General features: G+C 38.7%; 1 protein-coding gene and 11 non-coding genes across 13 annotated transcripts in view; 11 read left to right on the top strand and 1 right to left on the bottom strand.

Annotated features, from left to right (window-relative positions):
- Positions 1-8,910: 8,910 nt before the first annotated feature.
- lrrc75bb (leucine rich repeat containing 75Bb) overlaps positions 8,911-17,670 on the bottom strand; it is a 47,023-nt gene continuing 38,263 nt past the window's right edge. For both annotated transcript variants that reach the window (XM_089126467.1, XM_039664364.2), the window contains exon 4: positions 8,911-10,702. In XM_089126467.1, the coding sequence (XP_088982593.1) occupies positions 10,141-10,702 (562 nt within the window). In that variant the 3' untranslated portion in view covers positions 8,911-10,140. The remainder of the gene's footprint in view (positions 10,703-17,670) is intronic.
- trnag-gcc (transfer RNA glycine (anticodon GCC)) lies at positions 11,304-11,374 on the top strand. The gene has a single exon. It is a non-coding gene; the product is annotated as a tRNA-Gly (tRNA).
- On the top strand, positions 11,577-11,647 carry trnag-gcc (transfer RNA glycine (anticodon GCC)). The gene has a single exon. It is a non-coding gene; the product is annotated as a tRNA-Gly (tRNA).
- On the top strand, positions 12,041-12,111 carry trnag-gcc (transfer RNA glycine (anticodon GCC)). Its single transcript has one exon. It is a non-coding gene; the product is annotated as a tRNA-Gly (tRNA).
- trnag-gcc (transfer RNA glycine (anticodon GCC)) lies at positions 12,404-12,474 on the top strand. Its single transcript has one exon. It is a non-coding gene; the product is annotated as a tRNA-Gly (tRNA).
- trnag-gcc (transfer RNA glycine (anticodon GCC)) lies at positions 12,767-12,837 on the top strand. The gene has a single exon. It is a non-coding gene; the product is annotated as a tRNA-Gly (tRNA).
- Positions 12,927-12,997, top strand: trnag-gcc (transfer RNA glycine (anticodon GCC)). The gene has a single exon. It is a non-coding gene; the product is annotated as a tRNA-Gly (tRNA).
- trnag-gcc (transfer RNA glycine (anticodon GCC)) lies at positions 13,087-13,157 on the top strand. The gene has a single exon. It is a non-coding gene; the product is annotated as a tRNA-Gly (tRNA).
- trnag-gcc (transfer RNA glycine (anticodon GCC)) lies at positions 13,919-13,989 on the top strand. The gene has a single exon. It is a non-coding gene; the product is annotated as a tRNA-Gly (tRNA).
- trnag-gcc (transfer RNA glycine (anticodon GCC)) lies at positions 14,079-14,149 on the top strand. Its single transcript has one exon. It is a non-coding gene; the product is annotated as a tRNA-Gly (tRNA).
- trnag-gcc (transfer RNA glycine (anticodon GCC)) lies at positions 14,533-14,603 on the top strand. Its single transcript has one exon. It is a non-coding gene; the product is annotated as a tRNA-Gly (tRNA).
- On the top strand, positions 14,877-14,947 carry trnag-gcc (transfer RNA glycine (anticodon GCC)). Its single transcript has one exon. It is a non-coding gene; the product is annotated as a tRNA-Gly (tRNA).

Genomic DNA, 17,670 nt, shown 5'->3' with positions numbered 1-17,670 from the left:
AATCTGGCTTAATCTAATTGGATTCCAACCTTTCAAACTACTTACGATATATAAATGTGTATAAGAGTATAACATTATATTATGTGACAAAATAACAGGCTACTTATGTTTTTGTCTGTGTGACGCCAGAGGAAAGCGCTCGAGCAGCCCGTTGTTATGGTTACCTCTTCACATTAACGCGCTTTCTGTTCTCGAGCGTTAGTGAACTTGGCTAACTTTTAATCTAAAATTTGTGGTTATTGGGACGTTTAAATGAATATGATACGAACTGGCTGCTGTTTTGTTGTTAATGAACATATTTAAATGAGTTTGATAAGAACTGGCTAGTGTTGGTCTACAGCACTGGGAGGTGCAGGAATGTTTTATTAGTAACGAGGTATTTCACAATTATTACTTCTCACACACCGCTCTTGTTAAATACTTTCAAAAACCATATGTTTCTATTTTCAAAAACCATAACCTTAGCTGTCCTCTGATTTTTAACATACAAGATAAACAATTTGAACTTACTTACCCAAGTTATTTTAATAAATGCATATTTAATTAGGATACGGGCTCTAACGTAAATAGAGCATGCTCACCAACTTACATAATTAAAATTAAGTTAATATTTTATTTCAGTAGTTTTAACACACGTCATTGCTTTACAATAAAGTGCGAAAGCAGGACATCTAGTGGCCAGATGAGTGAAAGACAATCCATACACATACTGCACTTTGTTGAAATCAAAACATTTGTTTTTGCCCTCAAGTTGTTCCAAACAAATCTGTATGAATTCTTTAACACAAAATGAGATATTTTGAAGAATATGGTTAACAGTTGATGTATAGAAAACTATCACGGAAGTCAATGGGGTTACGGTTACCCATATTCTTATACCCATACCCAGTGTTGGGAGTAACGCATTACAAAAGTAATACATTACAGTAACATATTACTTTTTGCTGTAACGCAGTAGTGTAAGGCATTACTAATCAATTTTCAGTAATATTTTACTCGTTACATTCAGTGAGGCTTGTATTACAGTTGTATTACAGTGTATTGTCTGCTTTTACTTCTTAAAGGCAACAGACTGTGTGAAAGTTTTAAAGCAGTCTTTTAAAGACTCTTCCAACTCCCAGCATTATTCTCCTTACCGTCCATATCCAATGCTGTCTTATCTTTAAATTAGGCTATTAGTATTATTTGAAGTTAACATTATAAAATACGTAGATCTACTCCACAAAACTAGTTGAGGATAAATTATTTAAAATTGGGGAAGTCCAGCATTATGGACATGACATTTGCAGTCAAAACTTGAAATAAAAATTCTCAGAAAATTCATGTATTGAAACGTATATAGGCTCCTTAAAGGACTCCAGACATTAGGCAAATATCAGTCTGTTTTATTTTTAATATTAGGGAAAAGACACACATTCATGCGTGACAAAATTAGGAGGCAAAATACATTTTTTGTAATTCTGTTAATTACACTGCGCAAATCGGATGAGGAAGGGTTGGCTCTCCAGTCTCCATAGAACTTAAAATATTCATTTTATTTTAGTTTTCGTGTTTGCATTTATGAGGAAAAAACAATGTTACAGACGCGACCGCTCTGAACTGGCACTAAAAGACTGCTTTAAAACTTTCACACAGTCTGTTGCCTTTAAGAGGTAAAAGCAGACAACACTGTAATACAACTGTAATACAAGCCTCACTGAACATGTAACGAGTAAAATATTACTGAAAATTGATTAGTAATGCCTTACACTACTGCGTTACAGCAAAAAGTAATATGTTACTGTAATGTATTAGGCTACTTTTGTAATGCGTTACTCCCAACACTGGTGGCGAATCGCGATTTCGGTTTCATATTGCATATTGTTACAGCCCAAAAGTTAAGTTCTACTTAGTTATTTTGGTGAAAGTAACTCAAAAGTAATACATGAGTAATGTAACGCATTACAATTCTGGGACAGTAATATTGGAAGGTAATGAATTACTTTCAAATAACAGTAACAAACAAGTAATACCTAATGTATTACAGTTTGGAAGTAACTTGCAGAACACTGCATATATTCTTCAAAGTATATATATATTTTTTGTGTTCAGCAGAAGAAATAAATGCATAACGGTCAAACGGGGTGCGTAAATGAAAATCCCTTTAAGGAGCCAGATTTATTTAGTCTCGGTTAAATTAAATACGACTTCAATTTCTCATATTTTTTTAAAACAATTCTATACACCGATGTTAAATGCGTAAGCACACATATCACCTGTAATGCGTTTAGTGAAAAAATCAGTTTTAGCGTTTAACACTTTAACAAGCAAGAGTGGAAAATGTTAAAGGAACACTCCGACTTTTTGGGACTTTAGCCTATTCACCTTACCCCCCAGAGTTAGATAAGTCCATACATACCTTTTTCATCTCCGTGCGTGCTATAAGTCTGTTTGACGCACCCACCGCTAGCCTAGCTTAGCACAAAGACTGGATGTGAATGGTTGCAGCTTTCATACTAATCCAAATGAGTGACAAAATAACGCAAACGTTTTCCTATTTACATGTTGTGGTTTGTATAGTCACAGAGTGTGCAAATATCAAGGCCATATGAGACACAGACATCTTTTGACCGTATAAATACTATATTTTCTGAAGGGGAAGCACTGCTACTTGGGCAGAGTGATAACAATCACCTGAGACGCGCCGTGACGAGGAGCAGACAGTTCGCTTCGCTCAGCGTTGGAATAAAGAGTCAGCAATTACTAACGTTAGATAGAAAAGCATAGTTTATCATGGGTGTTTGCTTTATTGTATGAGCTGTGACAATAAACAGGGGAGACCAGGTAATACAGTACCATGTTTCATTGATTTCCAACCAAAAACGCACCCAGATTTATAAATATCACATGAATAAATAATTATTATTACAGGAATCAATATATTTTAAATGCAATTTATTAGCTGAACCACATGTATTCAACAGTAGCCTATATACAGTATTGCATTACTATAGGATAGAATAAGGGGAAAGTAATAGCACAAATTGCTTTTGCACAATGAACTCACAGCCTATCGTACCCTTTTGCACGCTCAAGTTCGTTATTTCCATGGTTATTTCAAATTTAGGCTACTAGGCGCGCCGCGCGCAGGGTGCAAGTTCAACGCGGAGAACGCGCTCGTTTTTTTTTTCCCAAGCGCGTCCGCACCGCATCAAGATAAAAACATATTCATACCCTAATCATATAATAGTGTCACTAACGTTACATTAGATCTGACTAAAAGCACTGTTACAGTAGGTCATCTAAAAACATAACGGAACACTTACCTCAGCCGCAGGTGATCACTTGTCCTGTCTGTACGCTATCGATGGGATAACTTAGCCGTATCCTTCAGCACATTATGGTCCGTGTGGCAAATTCCATTTTTTCAAAATAGTCGTCCTCATTGAAATGTACCGAGCAAACATAATGTCCCTTGATAATCTTAGGTGTGTTTGGATAAATATCCAGAGTAAGTTAGACATTTCTTCATCCAGTCAGCGTTTTTAGTTGGAATTCTGTGAAACATGGTATTACCTCCCCTGTTTACTGTCGCAGCTATTTACAATAGAGCGAAAACCCATGACTCTAAACTACGCTTTTACTATTTATAAATTGCTGACTCTATTACCCAACACCGAGCGAACTCTCCGCGCTCCTCGCGGCGTGTCTCCGGTGATGCGGTTATTACGCCGTCAAAGTAGCAGTGCTTCGCCTTCAGAGAATAGTTCCCAGGTTTTATACGGTTAAAAGATGTCTGTGTCTCATTTGACTTTGTTATTTGTACATTATGTGACTATACAAATCACAACATGTAAATAGGAAAACGTTTGCGTTATTTTGCCACTCATTTGGATTAGTATGAAAGCTGCAACCAGTCACATCGAGTCTTTGTGCTAAGCTAGGCTAGCGGTGGGTGCGTCAAACAGACTTATAGCACGCACGGAGATGAAAAAGGTATGTATGGACTTATCTAACTCTGGGGGGTAAGGTAAATAGGCTAAAGTCCCAAAAAGTCGGAGTGTTCCTTTAAGCAAAATAATAATAATAATAATAATAATTTCATTAAATTTTTTAAATATCATGTGGACTTAAATAAAACATATCCAAAACAATTTTGAAAAATATTTGATTTGGATTTTATGAGTTGTGTCTCCTGATTAGGATATAAAAAGGACCATGTCATTAATCTGTTAACTGTTACTGCTACTGTATGATTAAAACAATTATATCCCATTCTTCACCTGATCTATTGACAAATCATATATCATTCGAAAGTTTACGACCTCAAGATTCAGCCTGTTAAACCCGTTTTCAAATTGGACGTTGTGTTACCATAGAAACGGTACTCTAAATTCTTTTAAGGGGCTCCTCTCCCTTTGGGCATTGTCATGTTTCATAATTTATGATCAAAGCCTTTTTTGATCTTGACAAAACACATATTGTCAGAAAGGTCTAAGTCTCAAAATTCCATATTGTGACGGAGGTGATATTTGGACAGAAGTTTTAATTTGTTATGGCAGAATGCATACAATTAAATTGAATTGAATGTAAGTCACCTGGCTTTTTGGGATTATGCCTAAACAAAATCTCAAAACTTTTGTGATATCAACTTCAAATTTTGAACACAACTTGGTTAGATATATGGCTTTGATTCTATAGTAATTTTATAAAAAAATATTTTGTAAAATATTTTATAAAAGAAAAGAATACATATTAAGTAGGTACAGTATTTGATTTAACGTAAGTTTTAAACTCCCTTAACTTTTTCATATTTTAATTTTTTCAAGCGCTTTCACTTTAGCAATAATCTGCTGACTTCTGTAAAACACGACCATTTTAAATAGGGCTAGTTTAATCCCTTTTTTCATGGAACATTTGTTTCCATATTCCACTTGTTGATTTAGTTTCTCACAAAGGTGGCTTCGACACTTCATAATAAACTGTTAGAAATGTTTGCCATAAATGGATAGTTGACCCAAACATTTACATTTTGCCATTGCTGTAATTAGGCTACTATAATACACACCCTCTTGTCCTTAAAACCTAAATTAAATCTGTTCATCATATAAAGTGAACGAAATTTTGGACTAAAACACTTAATTCATAGTTTTTTGAACTACTTGAAGGGTTAAAGTGTCAGTTGCATAGCTGTCAGTGGAGGGACAGAAAGCTCTCAGAAATCATTAAAAAAATCTTCATTTTTAGTCATAAGGTAAACAAAAGTGAGTCTTACGGGTTTTGGAACAACGTGGGTGAGTAAACTATCTCTGCAAGTTTTCACGGAAACATATTTCATTACTGTAACTTGGCCACTTCTTTCTCAGGTTTGTTTACTTTGGCTAGTAGGCCTACATGCATCACTTCACTCTGACACATGGCAAATACTCAACTTTCTTTCACTTGTCAAAAGTAAAAGCAATCTTGCTTGTAATCTAATACATGAATGATATGAACTTTACCACCCCCCCCCCCTCTCTCTCTCTCTCTCTCTCTCTCAGATAGCTAGATAGATAAGCGTGTCGTGTGCCTGTTCTCACCTGAGCGTTGAACTTGAGAGTGTGAGAGCAAGGATGTGGAAATAAACAACTGCATTCTCTCTCCTGCAGGCTGCGGTGACTCCACCATCTTAACCATAGACATGATCTTAACACTCTGACCCAGCCAGCCCATTTGCATATCAGATTTAGTTAAAATTGTACTGTATATGTTAAACCTTAAACAGGCAATGTGTCTCAGGAGACATACATTTCAAAATGTGTTAAATAACAACATATTACTTCATTTTCTCCTTCAGCACCTTAAGACAATGTTCACAATTAATGTTAGCAGTATTCTTTTTTTTTTTTTCAGAAGAAAAGTAAGTTTAATATTAGTAATCTAAATGTCTGAATGTTCTACACCACTGGCACTGGCAACCATGTTGGATTTAGGTCAGGCTGACTAATTGATCACAGAAAAAATGTGAAGCAAATCTTCACACAGCATACAGACAGACCAAGCTCATAAGTGATTAAAGATCTGATGAAAAAAATCTTTCTTATGCCCCCCAAAAATACAATAAAAACTATGTATCTCATGAGACACATTGCCTGTTTAAGGGTTGAATATATATACATTTCCTTTTTATTTTCTGTTAGTTTATATTTTATGTCTAGACTTTATTTGCGGTCATCTTTGCAGATCTTTTGGTCCTTCACATGTTAGAGTAGTTCAAACATTTGTCCAGTTGGGGGCGACATGGACCATAAAACGTGAACCTTCAGCAGGCTATCTGTAAACTGAAATTGAAGTAGACCTACTAAATGAAAGGATAACAAACTGGGCAAACTTTGTTATCACTCAGTCAGAAGTTGTATCTCATCTCAAAAACTTGCTTATACTTTTTTGTAAAACATACATATTTCGATGATGTTACTTCCATTGATGATCTATTTCATTTAAATGAAATGTTAAATGTTTTATGTATTTAAACTTAATACATTAACATTTTTATGTAACCATCATTAAATAAGCTACTATTAAACATAGTAATTTGCATTGTGAATTTAGATCACATCTGCTCATATGTTGTGTCTGAAAACATGACCGTGTTACAGGAAATTTCAAAATACCCAGAAGAGTCGCACCAGTCCAGTTTAGTTTTCCCAGAACCTTCTGGTTTTCTAGGAACACTATGTGTTACAAACGCGTAAATTCCCTTGTGTCATTAATTTCATGCCGATTTGAGTTTCACGGCTTGTTGTTAAGCCCATAAAAGGTGCAAGTAAAAAACCCCCAGAGACACTGAAAGACACCCCAGAGACAGGCAGCTGGACCATTTGTCTGGTAAAAAAAACAACTGAATTTTGCAACCAAGGTCATTGAAATGACCAAACACATGGAACAAATCAACCACAAACGCACGAGATATGTCTTAAAACACACTGTTCATAAAGGGCAGTGAACCTTCATAAATCATCTGGCACAACTGCACTTCACACAAGAGGATTGAAGCTGCTTTTTCCTGTCATGTGCATTGGGGAGTTGAACGAATCAAAGGTCATTGACATTTTCAGGGTTACAGTGTTACTGTAAAACCAACAAAAAGCTTCAAACTCGCTACCGATGTTTTATTCCACACCACCAGATTACCAAAGGACCAGTACAAAAACCCAGTTAGACTTAATCAAATGTATGCAATAATTGTTCTTTTTTATGTATTTATAAAACCTTGTAAATAAACACATTAGCCTACATTGTATATATAAAAATCGGGATGACAAAATCAATTTTGTGCAAATAATTACTTTTTATGTATTTATTTAAACACACCACATTGTTAAAAAAATAAATGTATAATCTTTTCATTTAAATTCTCTTGGTATAAACTTGAGCAGTGCAAATCACATGACTACAAAATCAGTTTCTTGCAATATTTTTACTTTTTATGTATATATTTAAAAACGTTACACAAACACATCACATTATTTAAAAAAAATAATGGATAATATTTTCATTGAAAACATCTCCATATAAATTTGAGCAGTGCAAATCCCTGAATGAAAAAAAACCAACAATTTTGTGAAAGAATTTTACTTCTTATGTATTTATGTAGGCTACCTTTATTCATTACCTTTAGGAATAAACAGCCCATTCTCACTCCCAAGGCGTCACCTAACTGACGCCTTGGGAAGCATTTGGACATGCTTCAATATCTGACGCTTTAGGCGCCCTTTAGCGTCAGTAAGATGACGCCCTAGGATCGCGTGTACCCTACCCCCACACCTAAACCTAACCGCGTCCTCTAACAGACGCTTTCCTTTAGCGTCAGTTTGATGACGCCGTAGGATCGCGTCATGATGTAAGTGACGCTAAAGGGCGCCTAAAACGTCAAATATTGAAGCATGGTCAAAGGTGACGCCTTGGGGTGAGAATGCGTTGGAATAAATGTAACTAAGATTCATACATGCTGTGAAAGTATTATTGTTCATTATTAGTTTGTTACAGTAACTACTTCACTAACGTTATCTAATGAAATCTTCTTGTAAAGTGTTGCCCAATGTTTTCATTTAAATACATTTAATTTATTTAACCATATTATGCATAGAATATTAAGAGAATTATTAAGGGAAATTAATTATTGGGGGGGGTTAAACATATATTCCAATATATATATTCATCCACTATATGAATAAAACAATCCTAAACATATGAAGGAGAACTTATTGAGTATGTTTTTTTCTTCAAAAAAACTAAAATAAAAAGATAATGAGAATGCTGCATTAGTAAATTAGAGCTTTATATATGTCGCAGAGATCCAGAGGCTGCCTGTGAAAGCTGCCAGCTGTTGAAATGAATTATGGAGTCTCATTAAGAGAGTGCTGTCTGCTAAAACAGAGCACTGTTCTCATTAAGCAAACAGAGACACAGAGAAACCCTCACTATTGATCACACTGGGATGAGAAATGAAGAGGGAAAGAAAACCTCGTCAAAATGAGCTTTTCGTTTGGTACAAGACAACATCACATACTGGAAAGCACATACTTGCTATCTAAAATACCATGTTTTGGGACTGATATTCTTTAATAAATATCACCATTTATAAGTATAGAAATCACTCAATACCAGGGTGCTACCGCTTGTAATACTTATTTTGTTAGATCTAACCAAGTCTAACTCCATTCATCAAGTTAGAAAATATATCGACACAACCCAGTATTTACTGACAGCACTGCTGACTCCTGCAATTACTTACTGCACATGCATTCTGGCAAACAAATGAGAGAAAAACACATCTGGCAGGTAAAAACAGGATGGATCCAGTTCCTGTTCAACCTGTCTGCGAGGCACGTTGTCAAAAGCAGCCCCTTATAAAAGGATCATTTTTGTCATCTCACAAACACATGAATGTCCATTTTTGTACAAACAGTGTTTATTTCACATAGCAAGAACAATCATTCATTAGTGTTAATCATAAAACAGAAAGAACATCCAGGTGCTCAAAGCCATTAGAATCACACCGTTTGTGAGATTTATACTAGAGCTGAACATTGAACTACAATTAAAATACAGACATTGGAGTCATAAACATTACAAAAAAAAACAACGAAAACGTCTGGAGATGGCCAGCCAACTAGAAAAGCCCGCCATGTAAAGTGCAAATCAGACACGCGTCTGTAAAGGAAACACCTCCTGTGGAGCAAAGGGCATCATAAAACAACTCAAAAGGTCGCGTTTACTGTCAAACACTCATGCGTTCGCACACACACAGCATTAATAATTAATTTGTTACATCAAATTTGTTTAAAAAATACAAAATATTGACATATTTCTATAAAACACTGAAATCAATTCCACTGTGACCATACAAACATGGTTCTTGTGCTGATGTGACGCTGCCAGGTGTTTACGTGTCGTGTAATGTTACCTCTCACAGCTAACTGGATGCGATTTAAAAAAATAATAATCACGTCGTTCATGTCGCATTGTTAGTCTTTCGGCTGCCTGTGTCCTGTTTAATGAGCTCTGGCTAAAGCTACATTTGCATCGGAACAACATCACACACACACACAGACTCAAACACAGACATTAGTCTCTCTTCTAGCCCGCAGGCACTACAGCAGCCCCTTTTCTCTCTTCTCTTCTCTCACCTCTCCTCGCTCTCTTCTAATTGAGGCGAATGTACCCTGGACAAAAGTCTTCTCAGAGGGGAGCATTTGACTGTATCTGTCTTAAAAAAACTTAAACTTAAAATATTCACATCGGCTGCTGATGTGGGTGGCAAAGACTGGCTTGTGGTAATGGATTTACGTGTTCCAAATTTGTTATACAGTATGTGGTCAGTCAGTGTTTGACCCTAAATTTAAGTTTACTGTAACATGGCAAACAATTGGCTGGTTCTTTCTGCAGCAACTGGACTAAGAATAAAGATGGTGGGAGTGTGGAACATGTCCTGATACTCCTTCCGCTTTCAATACTTTAAAAATCCCACCTCCATGCAACAACTTTATGTCTCATGACACTCAAGTTTGGGTTTGTGTTGAAGGGGCGCTTCATGCTTTTACAATGTTGACACATTGTAATTTAGGGTATAAGAACAACAAAAGAACAATACAACAAACCACAAGGAACCAGGGTCCATCACCTCTCACAGAAATGTAGTGTATTTTTCTCTTCTACACTCCAGGGCTCCAGCATCAGATGGTCTTCAATTTCATCCTCCTCTTCCTCAAACACACTGATTTCCTCAATAGAAGTCTCTAGGCAGCTGCTGCTGCCATGGCCCTCGCTGTATTCGTAGATGGTAGGCAGGCTGCTTCTCATTCCAAAGCGTCTGCGTAGTGCGACCAGCAACGGCTGAGGCACTGTAAAAATGTCCACATTGTTGCCCAGATCCACCCAGGCCAAATTGGGAAACTTTTTGGGGTCCTTAACCACCTCTATCAGGTCTTTAAGGATAGCTACAGTCAGTCGGTTACCGTTGATGGCAAGTGTGGTGAGTTTGGGTAGCACTCCTAAAAATGGTAATAGAAGTCGCAAGCTCTCATCCTGGAGCTCTGTGAAGCTGATGTCCACTGCTGTCACAGATGAACCATTGTTCTGAAGGTAGTATGCCACACGATGCAAATCACGCCCAGAAAGTGGGATACCAGACAGATCCACGGTATCATTTGCTAATTTCTTTTTCAGTGTAGTTTTAAGACTGTGAAAGAAAGAAAAAACAGCATTAGCAAATCAAATTAAATTCCCGTGTCTTTAATAATGAGTCAAAATAGTTCATTTAGAGTATACACAGTGTAAAATAAACATTGTTTGTTTTTGTGCAAATTGTAATGATTTTATACCATTATTTATAATAGACATGTAAATTGGATTAAAGAAATGACCAGCAACCTTGCCTTGGAAAAACTTACTTACGTTGTTAAAGGGAAACTAAAAGATTTTGATCAAATTTGGGCACCCTTATATTACTGTAACCAAGTTGACCAGACAAGCATTGGTGGTTCAGTGGTAGAATTCTCGCCTGCCACGCTGTGGCCCGGGAGCGATTCCACGGCCAATGCATGAGTGTAATTTTGAGGGCCGAATTTGCACACCTTCGAAAGATGGCCAATTAAATCCGACTGAGACAACGTCAAAATAGGGCCTAGACAAGCATTGGTGGTTCAGTGGTAAAATTCTTGCCTGCTTTGAGGGAGGCCTGGGTTTGATTCCCAGCCAATGGATTAGGGCAAAAATGGCACACCGTCGAAAGATGGCCTGTTAAATGCGGGTATGGCAACATCCAAAACTTACCCCAACAAGCATTGGTGGTTCAGTGGTAGAATTCTGGCCTGCCACGCGGGAGGTCCGGATTCAATTCCCGGCCAATGCATGAGTGAATTTTGAAGGCAAAAATTTCACACCTTCGAAAGATAGACTGTGAAATCCAACAGACGCAACATCAAAAGGGAGACCGGGTATGATTCCCGGGTTCGATTCCCGGCCAATGCATGAGGGTATACAGTATATTTCACACTGTCGAAAGATGGCCTGTAAAATCCGGATGTGACAACATCCAAAACTTGCCCGAACAAGCATTGGTGGTTCAGTGGTAGAATTCTTGCCTGCCACGTGGGAGGCCCGGGTTCAATTTCCGGCCAGTACATGAGTGTATTTTGAGGGCAAAAATTTCACAACTTTGAAAGATAGACTGTGAAATCCAACAGACGCAACATCAAAAGGGAGACCGGGTATGATTCCCGGCCAATGCAAAAGTGCATTTTTTGGGTAAAAATTTCACTGCTTCGAAACATGGCCTGTTAAATCTGACTGAGGCATTGGCCGGGAATCAAACCCAGGGAGGCCTGGGTTCAATTCCCGGCCAATGCATGAGGGTATATATTTCACACTGTCGAAAGATGGCCTGTAAAATCCCAGTGAGGCAACATTTATACCTTCATACCAATGCATGAGTGTATTTTGAGGGCTTAATTTGCACACCGTCGAAAGATGGCCTGTTAAATCCGACTGAGACAACGTCAAAATAGGGCCTCAACAAGCATTGGTGGTTCAGTGGTAGAATTCTCGCCTGCCACGCGGGAGGCCCGGGTTCGATTCCCGGCCAATGCAGAAGTTCTTTTTGAGGGCAGGGCAAAATTTGCACACCTTCGAAAGATGGCCTGTTAAATCCGACTGAGGCATTGGCCAGGAATCAAACCCAGGGAGGCCTGGGTTCGATTCCCTGCCAAAGCATGAGGGTATATATTTCACACTGTCGAAAAATGGCCTGTAAAATCCCAGTGAGGCAACATTCATACCTTCATACCAATGCATGAGTGTATTTTGAGGGCTTAATTTGCACACCTTCGAAAGATGTCCTGTTAAATCCGACTGAAACAACGTCAAAATAGGGCCTCAACAAGCATTGGTGGTTCAGTGGTAGAATTCTTGCCTGCCACGCGGGAGGCCCGGGTTCAATTCCCGGCCAATGCAGAAGTTCTTTTTGAGGGCAGGGCAAAATTTGCACACCTTCGAAAGATGGCCTGTTAAATCCGACTGAGGCATTGGCCAGGAATCAAACCCAGGGAGGCCTGGGTTCGATTCCCTTCCAAAGCATGAGGGTATATATTTCACACTGTCGAAAAATGGCCTGTAAAATCCCAGTGAGGCAACATTCATACCTTCATACCAATGCATGAGTGTATTTTGAGGGCTTAATTTGCACACCTTCGAAAGATGTCCTGTTAAATCCGACTGAAACAACGTCAAAATAGGGCCTCAACAAGCATTGGTGGTTCAGTGGTAGAATTCTAGCCTGCCACGCGGGAGGCCCGGGTTCGATTCCCGGCCAATGCAGAAGTTCTTTTTGAGGGCATAATTTGCACACCTTCGAAAGATGGCCTGTTAAATCCGACTGAGACAACGTCAAAATAGGGCCTCAACAAGCATTGGTGGTTCAGTGGTAGAATTCTCGCCTGCCACGCGGGAGGCCCGGGTTCGATTCCCGGCCAATGCAGAAGTTCTTTTTGAGGGCATAATTTGCACACCTTCGAAAGATGGCCTGTTAAATCCGACTGAGACAACGTCAAAATAGGGCCTCAACAAGCATTGGTGGTTCAGTGGTAGAATTCTCGCCTGCCACGCGGGAGGCCCGGGTTCGATTCCCGGCCAATGCAGAAGTTCTTTTTGAGGGCAAAATTTGCACACCTTCGAAAGATGGCCTGTTAAATCCGACTGAGACAACGTCAAAATAGGGCCTTGACAAGCATTGGTGGACAAGCATTGGTTCGATTCCCGGCCAATGCAGAAGTTCTTTTTGAGGGCAAAATTTGCACATCTTCGAAAGCACACCTTCGAAAGATGGCCTGTTAAATCCGACTGAGACAACGTCAAAATAGGGCCTTGACAAGCATTGGTGGACAAGCATTGGTTCGATTCCCGGCCAATGCAGAAGTTCTTTTTGAGGGCAAAATTTGCATATCTTCGAAAGATGGCCTGTTAAATCCGACTGAGGCATTGGCCGGGAATCAAACCCAGGGAGGCCTGGGTTCGATTCCCGGCCAGTGCATGAGGGTATATATTTCACAATGTCGAAAGATGGCCTGCTACGCGGGAGGCCCGGTTTTAATTCCCGGCCAATGCATGAGTGTATTTTGAGAGCAAAAATTTCACACCTTCGAAAGATAGCCCCGGGTATGATTCCCGGCCAATGCTAAAGTGCATTTTGAGGGTAAAAATTTCACTTCTTCGAAAGATGGCCTGAGAAATCCGACTGAGGCAACATCAAAAAAGGGCATTAACAAGCATCGTTGTTCAGTAGTAAAATTCTTCCGATTCTTGGCCAATGCATATGTGCTTTTTGACGTAAAAAATTTCACACTGTCGAAAGATGGCCTGTAAAATCTGACTGAGGCAACATCAAAATAGGGCCCATCAAGCATTGGTGGTTCAGTGGTAGAATTCTCGCCTGCCACGCGGGAGGCCCGGGTTCGATTCCCGGCCAATGCATAAGGGCTTTTTGAGGGCAAAAATTTTACACCGTCGAAAGATGGCCTGTAAAATCTGACTGAGGCAACATCAAAATAGGCCCTTGACAAGCATTGGTGGTTCAGTGGTAGAATTCTCGCCTGCCACGCGGGAGGCCCGGGTTCAATTCCCGGCCAATGCATGAGTGTATTTTGAGAGCAAAAATTTCACACCTTCGAAAGATAGCCCCGGGTATGATTCCCGGCCAATGCAAAAGTGCATTTTGAGGGTAAAAATTTCACTTCTTCGAAAGATGGCCTGAGAAATCCGACTGAGGCAACATAAAAAAAGGGCATTAACAAGCATCGTTGTTCAGTAGTAAAATTCTTCCGATTCTCGGCCAATGCATATGTGCTTTTTGACGTCAAAAATTTCAATTCTCGTGCAATTCTCGCCTGCCACGCGGGAGGCCCGGGTTCGATTCCCGGCCAATGCATAAGGGCTTTTTGAGGGCAAAAATTTTACACCGTCGAAAGATGGCCTGTAAAATCTGATTGAGGCAACATCAAAATAGGTCCTTGACAAGCATTGGTGGTTCAGTGGTAGAATTCTCGCCTGCCACGCGGGAGGCCCGGGTTCGATTCCCGGCCAATGCAGAAGCTCTTTTTGAGTGCATAATTTGCACACCTTTGAAAGATGGCCTGTTAAATCCGACTGAGGCACTGGCCGGGAATCAAACCCAGGGATAGACTGTGTAATCCGACTGAGGCAACATCAAAAAAGGGCATTAACAAGCATCGTTGTTCAGTGGTAAATTTCTTCCGATTCCCGGCCAATGCATATGTGCTTTTTGACGTCAAAAATTTCACACTGTCGAAAAATGGCTTGTAAAATCCCAGTAAAGCAACATCAAAAACTTGCCTCAACAAGCATTGGTGGTTCAGTGGTAGAATTCTCGCCTGCCACACAGAAGGCCCGGGTTCGATTCCCGGCCAATGCAAAAGTGCATTTTGAGGGTAAAAATTTCACTGCTGCGAAACATGGCCTGTGATATCCGACTGAGGCAACATCAAAAAAGGGCCTTAACAAACATTGGATGTTTATTATATAAAGTACTTTTGGGAAATATATCCTCAAATACACAGTAAAAACACACCTACCATCATTCAATCTCAAAATCCATGTGACTTAACCAGACAGCGTATTTTCTCAGAAAAGGGTCATAAAATTACAGGCAATTTAAATCTAACTCTGCCAACATGTTTTTTTACAGTGATGACCAATGTTGTTTGTGATAAGCACAGCACTTGCATTTCCCACTCTGTCTCAAAAGATTACCCATCAGCACGTCTTCCGCACATCCATGTATGCGAAGCCAGACCAGCATTTGGATTAGACTCTTTCTTAGCCTCACAAAATAGGGAAAGAAACATGAAAATCGGATGTATCTATAGGGTTCAATGAGTCACTATTCTTGCCCAGAGCAGTCACGATGACAAGAGAGTCAGGGCTGTCAGAATAAATGAGTGCACACCAAGAAAAACGGAAAATTGACGGAGATCCTTTTCTGTGTGTGTTTTTTTGTGTGTGTGGTTTGCTCCAAGGTACAGCTACTGCAACTCCCCCATACACTAGTCTGCAGATGAACAAGTGGACGACACAGCGGCCAGGGGGCATCAGCTTAAATGAGCAAGGTTTGTTGAGTCCTGAAATTAAATGTAATTCAGCTTGTCTTCCAAATGAAGACAGAAGAATTTTTTTGCATTACTTCAACGTGCAATATTCTGAATACACGGGTAATAATAAAGACTCTTACGCATAGAAAATGGCTCCTTGTGCATTAACTACGCTTTAAATTAGAGAGCTGACAACTGAACAGCAATGCAGTTCCCTTCTTCAATCAGCCTGCAGCACCCCACCCTTCTGCAGCGGGGAAAGTCCATCTGCTTCTCTGTTTGGCATGACAGCCTTACATTCAGAGGGGCTTTTGCTGTGACTGCAGGATTTGGACTTCCTACGCCGTGTGCTCATTGTTCTGAGTTTGGGCTTGTCTTATTGGATTAAGGGCTTTTCTACAGGGGCTGCCTGGCACGCTGCTCGCACATTTCTGCGTAGGAGCCAGAGGTCCAGCCAAACAATACGCACGTATCAGCCCTTTTCAATAACAACACTGTGTGTTGGTGTTATAGTCGTGAGGAAGGGTGCTAAGAGCTCCTGGGGTTGTTGGAATGGGAGTGGAATGGACGGGCTAGGTAGCAGACTGCAATCCAGAATTGGTTGCCTATTTGCAAGGTAACATGGAAGTGCTAATTCCAGTATAGTCTCAAGATCATGCACTCTTTATCTCAGAGACGTTGTTAACATGGTCTCCTGATCATAGGAACAAACCATTTTAGACTGCATTTTGGAAAAAGTAATGTGACAAAACTACACATACTGTGAGATATATAGACCATGAATAAACTATGGTATTACTAAAAATTCTAAGAAAAGAATCACCCTGCTGGTATGGCTGGTTATGTTTGGCAGTGAGCTCCAGGTTGAGTTTGTAACTACAACAATAATCAGGCAAATAGCACGTTTAACCATTGATAGGCAATCAAAAATAACACACACACACACACACACACACATATATATATATATATATATATATATATATATATATATATATATATATATACATACACACACACACACACACACACACACACTGACATTTATATATTATACAATATATATATATATATATATATATATATATATATATAGGTAGGTATATATATATATATATATAGGTATAGGTATATATGAAGAGTTCAGATGCAAAAGCCTCTAAATGCCATTTGAAATGTTCTTCTTTAATGATGATTTTTATCAAACTTGTATATTTAAGTTCAGTAATTTCACTTAAATAACAATTAGAAGGTAATTATTATTGCCATTTAAGTGAAATCACTGAACTTAAATATACAAGCTTGATAAAAATCATCATTAAAGAAGAAAATTTCAAATGGCATTTAGAGGCTTTTGCATCTGAACTCTTCATATATAGGTATATATTTGGGTCAAACATTTAAGTAAATGGAATTTGAAAAGTGATTTTTCCAGGGTCATGTGTAAGATCAGAAGACAAAACCAATAAATCCATTGATTAAATTAACTGTGAAACAGTCTAAAATCCATGCAGGAATTGAACAACCTGCTTAATGAGAGATATACTGGTTATAATTACCTCATAAATCCACTCTGCCCTTTGGGATATTGACATGTTTTCACAAAGATCTTAGATGACCTATCAAATACAACCTCAAAAACTGCGAGAGACTACAATGAAACAAAATTAAATATAGGTGGCTGCCACACAAGACACATTCTGACTAATTTTACTCTGAATAATTACACAAGATGTTCATTAATTAATCAAATTAATCACATGCATCAATATTTGCAGAGATAAAATTTATAAAATGTAATAAAATTCAAATAAATTATATTGTGGTAGACAAAACATTGAATAGACATTACAAAAAAGCATTACTTTAATGTGACAAATGTTAATGTTATAATGTTTCATTTACCACCAAAAACAGTTTAATTTGGTAATGATCTCTATTGCGTCTTCTGTGCCATAATTTTTTTTTGACTAAAGGCTGGCCCACAATAAAAGATTACTAAAATCTTATCAGATTTTTTAAATGTGATAAAGCACAAACCTGACAC

This window comes from Pimephales promelas, chromosome 23 (assembly GCF_988280905.1).
Source record: "Pimephales promelas chromosome 23, fPimPro1.hap1.1, whole genome shotgun sequence".
Lineage (NCBI taxonomy): Eukaryota > Metazoa > Chordata > Actinopteri > Cypriniformes > Leuciscidae > Pimephales > Pimephales promelas.
Note: the sequence above shows the minus strand (reverse complement) of the source record. Positions and strands in the feature narration are given on the sequence as shown.